The sequence below is a fragment of the Seriola dumerili genome, unplaced genomic scaffold (genome assembly GCF_002260705.1).
Source record: "Seriola dumerili isolate Sdu_G_001 unplaced genomic scaffold, Sdu_1.0 BDQW01000050.1, whole genome shotgun sequence".
Lineage (NCBI taxonomy): Eukaryota > Metazoa > Chordata > Actinopteri > Carangiformes > Carangidae > Seriola > Seriola dumerili.
The window spans coordinates 46,808-52,807 of NW_019174305.1; the positions used below are offsets into that span (position 1 = coordinate 46,808).

General features: G+C 40.1%; 1 protein-coding gene across 1 annotated transcript; it reads left to right on the top strand.

The window, feature by feature from the left end:
- The first annotated feature begins 757 nt into the window (after positions 1-757).
- Positions 758-5,718, top strand: LOC111217989 (zinc finger protein 37 homolog). The gene is made up of 5 exons (XM_022740068.1): positions 758-854; positions 1,099-1,434; positions 1,525-1,667; positions 1,867-1,963; positions 3,883-5,718. Exons 2-5 carry the CDS (start codon positions 1,131-1,133, stop codon positions 5,070-5,072), a joined length of 1,734 nt encoding a protein of 577 aa, XP_022595789.1. The 5' UTR covers positions 758-854; positions 1,099-1,130; the 3' UTR covers positions 5,073-5,718.
- Positions 5,719-6,000: the final 282 nt, after the last annotated feature.

Genomic DNA, 6,000 nt, shown 5'->3' on the forward strand with positions numbered 1-6,000 from the left:
TGAGCTGTGACTGTACACTGCTCCTAAATACAGTTTGCAAAGGTCAAAACCCTATTTGTGCAATTTGGCCAACTAGACTGGATAAAAAAAAATATTGTCACAGGAAGTTAATTTCCTCATTTAGTTTTTGTATCAAACATTGGCTACTACCCCTAACAAACAACTCAACTGGTAATCTAAATGCATCTGATAAATTTCCCCAAGCACGGTAATAAAGTATAGCCTAAGTTAACATATTGGGTAACATCAAGAAAAAAGGTGGCAGTTTTGATGTAGAAAGTATCACATACTTTTAGTATAAAAACCTCAGAGGAAATGATGAAGAATAATATTTCATTTCTATGTCATCATAGGCATGGATTAAAAAATATATCACTTTTTTTCCTCCTTTCAATAATTTTCATTGTAGGACATATTGGTCGTATGGGACCATAATGCGTTGCAAAATAGCTAAAATATTTCCCTGTGACGAAATGACCTACAATGTGCTTGGCGCAGCCTTTGGGTTTCACTTTATTGAAACGCGTTTTGTTATTCTCGCACTTCAGGTAAGGCCACCGTACTGCGTCGTGTATGACGTCACGAGCAAAAACAAGGACCACAAGCGATTGTTGAACAGCTAGCTAGCTCGGTTAAATGATAAGTACCACATGAATTTGCTTTGCCTAGCAGTCCTTACTTGTGGAGACCACACACCCACGCTGAAATAGATCGACGCGTTAGGTTCGACTAGTTGTGTACGACTTGTTGACGGTTTGATGCCGTTAACGGTAGATCGCATACGAATTCTACCGTTAAGCTCAAGCTAAGGAGTTACATTATATGGCTGGCTGACAGTTGGAGTTTACATGAAGGTAATTCATGTCAGTAAACATAAGGCGAGGTTCCATTAGGTCAACAATTATAATTTTATGAATATCTGTTTCTTGCTCATTACATGAAATACCCACAACAACAACATGTATACTCTGATAGAGACTGCTCTGCAATAATGGCGTACAACCTAAACAACATGTGGTAGAATTTCCCAAGAAGAAAACTTTCTCTCTCTCTCTTTTATTGTCGTACTCAAACACGCGGAATTCCGTTGTGTAACAGTCATCGGACACGGGACACTTGCAGAGTCTGTCATGTCGGACCTGGATACTCTCATAGTCACCTTTCAGACCCAGCTCTCGGATGTGATGGAGACTGTGGTAAAGACAGCCATGTATGAGGTTACTAGGCTGGTGGAGGACGGCTTGTTGGAGGAGGTGAAGCGCAGGAGCCAGGAGGCGGAGTCTCTGAGGATGCAGCTGCTGTGGGCTGAAAAGAAATTAAATGACCAAGGGGGGAAAGAAGGAGGGAAGACTGGAAGGTGTGTTGACTGTACTAAGAAGGATGCGGAACTGTCCGCCGACGCTGCCGAAGAAAGTTCTAAAGACCAGCACAACAGTAAGAACAAACACACACCAGATGAGTGTTGAAATAGCTCAGAGGATGTCTTATGTTATTACAGTACAGTGTTTCTTTTTCTTTTCGTAGATGTGTTGAGGAGCTGTGGTGTGAAGAAAGAGAGCAGTCCTGTTGGAAGATGGACAAGAAGCCCCAGACAAGAAGTCATATCAGAGTTACCACAGGAGGCAGATGATCCTACAGCCACCCACAGCCCTGAGAGGGAATCACAGGTGGGTCACATCACTTGACTATGTTAGAACAGGAGTATGAATTAATGCTTTCACATATTCAAGAATGTGATGCCATATTAAAAGATGCACAGATCACCTTTGTAGTAAAAGAGATTGATGATATCAGCTTTGAAAACTAATTGGACTAAAACTACTATATATCCTCAGTATTCTATGATATGCTCCATGCCCTGTTCAGGCCACAGAAGAAGAGGATGCGATGGAGGAGAAGGATGAGGTTAATAGGCTGCCTTGTTCATCCTCGCATTTGGGAGAGTGGAGCATTACTCTTGATGGTGAGTGTTGTGAAGCATGTATATATGTGTGTGTGTGTTTGTGTGTGTACTGAGTGGGACTTTTTACATTATCCGTTAAACAGTATAAATATCCTGGGACATCAGAACCGTGGGGGTTAACAGACTGTGCCCCAGACTAACCTCACTGCTTGTCGACATGTTGCTATTTTTCAATAAAAAGCGGTAGACAAGCTGTCCGCTATGCTGAGGACTGAGATAGGTGTAGACCTGTTCATTTTATTTTGAGGTTTGAAAAATGCGACTGCAAGTTTCCATTTTATTAACCTGTTGGCTGTCTCTGATCATTTATCAGCTGAGAGTGGAGGAGGAGGAGGAGGTTTTCGTTACAGTTCTCCTGGCACTTGAGGATTCAATGTGTGTTGTCGTTTTGTTAATCTGTGTATACATTAGAAAGTTTGGGTACTATTTGCTATTTATTTTAATAAGTTATGTTTTCCTACAAGGGAGAGGCTATTATGCTGGTTATACACAGAGTGCTCAGCGCCAGAGGATAAAATATGTGTTTTCATTTTATTATTCTCTTTGTTCATTAGAAAGTCTGGTTGCTATTTGTTATTGAAACATTTATGTGGGTTAAATATTCTTCATGTAGGCCTGTTGGTCAATTCTGCTTTACTGTGTTCACAGCAGCTCTGCAGGTGTGGTGATTTTAATGGGTTACAGACACTCTCTATTCTAAATCGTACATTTTATTCTTGTCATTTAATGGTCGGTCATCAAACATCAACTGTTGGTCAGAAAAAGAAAATTCAAAATGAGCATCTCTAACACATATATGACATACAGTATCTGCAGTGAGCCAATGTCAGCTGATAAATTGGCCAGTCCAAGTGGTCGGTCTAGCTCTATTACATATAGATTGTGCACATGGAGAATGTATCTTCCAGCGCTATATATTGAACAAAGTTTGAATATAGAAAAATCACTTGATATGTTGGAGGTGGGTTAGTAGTGTATTGGACCTCCATTGAATGTCAGTTTCTTACGATAGTGACTACTTACCTGCAGTCTATCTATTTAGCTGTATATCTGTCTCTGCATCTGTGGTGAAGGGACATGAAGCATAATAAGTTCCACTTTTGATACAACTACTACCACTAATAATAATAATATAATAATTATATTGGGACCTAGAAAAAGTGTAAAGGAAACTGTACTATATACCAATTTCATAAATATATCAGAACAAAAACAAAACATTAAAAGAAAACAAAAGGAAAAAAACAACAAGCAAAAATCCAATTCAAACCAGGATTAATGAGATTTAATGAGCTTTGAATTTAAAACTTCCTTCAGTTAGCCCTTCATTTTGCCTTAAGGTAACATAGAAATAATATACAATAATGAAAAGCACATTTTTTCACTTTGTATCTATTTACTACAATCCAGCCTCGTAGCATAGATATAATATTTTCAGTTCAAAAAGAACTAAACCAGATTTACCCCTATTGTAACTATTTTCTCAGTAATTCCTAAAAAATTGAACTGATGTGCAATTTTTCATTTCATACCTCATATACATAAGTCCCATTGTGCCTATTGTCGTCTGCATGTGGAAATATTTTCACTTTTCTCCCTGTAGCCAGTAAACCTTAGAATGCATTTGCCTCTGTGGCTTGTCGGTGGAAAGGTTAATATCTTCTCATGCGGTTAGTTTCTCAAATTTATGTATGTGTATTTACACCAATACACTTACACGTAGTTGTAATATACACAGTTAGCTTGTCAATCCTCTTACACAGGAAGGCTTATTTAGTTCAAAAACTACTTCAGTGCATGTAATACTATGTGTTCAGATGTTTATGACAGCAACCAACTTTCTTTTTTGGCAACAGTCTACCTAGTGAAAAAGGCTGTTGAAATCATTAGTATAACCCCCGTTTCCACTCATTTTCTAGGTGAAGCATGTCGTGAATCACACAGCGCTGCTGAGCTGACGGAGACACAACCAAAACAGACTCACGAAAACGGTGAGGAATTACTGAGGAATATCATCAAGCAAGGCCCACTGATGTCTGCTGCATATGCCCTTCCCGAAGAACAGGAAGAAACACACATGTCTACAGATCCATGTCATGTCTCATCTTTGGAAATGGACGCTGGTTGGGCTGGACTTTTGCAGAATCACAGACTTGGGACTGTGAAGGATCACGATCCGGCCAAAACTAGAGGTTCTCTTAAGTGTACAGAACATGAGCTGTCCGACTCTGTCGCAGCGGATGTTCACACTCAGGGCAGAGATCAGATTTCAACCTCAGGATCCCCTAAGACGAGACTGCAAAACAGCGAGGCGTTGGGTGTGACAATAAAGCAGGAGGTTATTGTTGATTCTGATGGGTGTGAGGAAATTGAGCATATGGAAAAAAAAGAAATGACAAAGTCTGGGATGACATCTTTCTCATGCTCAGTAAAACAGCACAGGCTGAGTTCAGAAGCACGCAAACAGAACCACATTTCCCATAAAGCCACAGTGCAGGAGATTATGAAGCTGCATTCCAAAGTGGGTACAGGTCTCAGATTGCAAGCCGCTATACAGCACCTCCATAGACCGATGAAAAAAAACCCTCACGCCCTCTCGAACAGCACCACGGCAGCACTGTCTATAGCTCATACTCAGGTTGTGAACTTAAATCCCCTCAGCAGAATTCCCTCCACATCCAAAGCCGCTCCACCTCCTCCACTCTCAGTACAGCGAGTTCACCTGGGTGACAAACAAGCTGCAGCACTTAACCGAACTGGTGCCCCGTGGGTCAGCATCAGATCCCAACATCAGTCTGCAAACTCCCATCATGCCAACCCCGTACCCCATTCCGACTCTCACGCTGGTCCCAGGCACCTCCTGCGTTGTGGCCAGTGCGGGAAGTGCTTTCCCCACCCCAGCAACCTGAAGGCTCACCTGCAGACTCACACAGGTGAGCGGCCTTTCTGCTGCTCCCTCTGTGGTCGCAGCTTCACTAAACTGAGCAACCTCAAAGCCCACCGCCGGGTCCACACCGGAGAGAGACCGTATTGCTGCTTGGCTTGTGGCAAACGCTTCACCCAGAAATGTAACCTGAAACGTCACCAGAGGATCCATCTGGATGTATGATGATGGACAGCGGGTGACAAAAAAAGACACATTTGGTCTATTTATTTCTTTTAGATTAAGATACTACAGTGTTTCTTTTTGCAACGCCATACAGACGCTGTAATGCATTGCAAAAAGGCTTCGTGTGTACTCGTCTCTTGAAGTGATTGTCCCACGTTCTTCTGTGCATTCCAGAAAGGTTCATCTAGTAACTTCTGAAGGTGTTTTAATGTTATTAAAGGACAACAAGCATTGTGTTGTGAAATGTATCATGCGCAAAAAGATAGGTCAATTGTCCATTGGTCAATAAAATACTATTTATTGTGTGAACACTAATATTCTTTCATTTTATCAGTTACGTCATGCCTGTGAGGACAAAAGCACTTACTAATCATGCATCAAGCCCTGTGTTTTGGACGTATGTGAAAAAAATTAAATAAGCTATTAAACAGATTCAGCATCATGAACAAAACTTCTCTTAAGTTGGTTAAGAATTGATCGCACATGTCTAAAATGCAGGCCAGAGGTGAGCACACACCGTCTGAGAGATATTCATTATTGGTCATGATGAATAATGGAAACATTATAATTCAGATTTAGTTTTAGTTTTTCTGTTTGTATGTGTTTTTAACTTTTTGTTCTCTTTTGGTTGTCTTTTTGTTGTATAACTGACAATTTTTATATTATTTTATTCCTATTTATGTATTTATAAATATATGAAATTGTTTTTAATTACACATGATAATAGCTGTTGGAGGCACAGAGGATTAAAAAAACACCTGAAATAAACTTTAAAATGCTGTTTTATTCCTTTTTTTTCAAATAGATTTTGTAATATAGGCAAATTATTCAATAAGCAAATCACATGAAAAGAAACGATTGTTGATTCCTGCCCTTAGCATTCATATGATTATTCTTGTGAACTCTTACACTTCACTGCAAGTAGGAG

Excerpts from the sequence above, each read along its gene's own strand:
- LOC111217989 (XM_022740068.1), top strand. The coding sequence starts at position 1,131 with ATGTCGGACCTGGATACTCTCATAGTCACCTTTCAGACCCAGCTCTCG. Across the intron at positions 1,435-1,524 it reads TTCTAAAGACCAGCACAACA|ATGTGTTGAGGAGCTGTGGT; the intron begins GTAAGAACAAAC and ends TTCTTTTCGTAG. Across the intron at positions 1,964-3,882 it reads GTGGAGCATTACTCTTGATG|GTGAAGCATGTCGTGAATCA; the intron begins GTGAGTGTTGTG and ends CTCATTTTCTAG.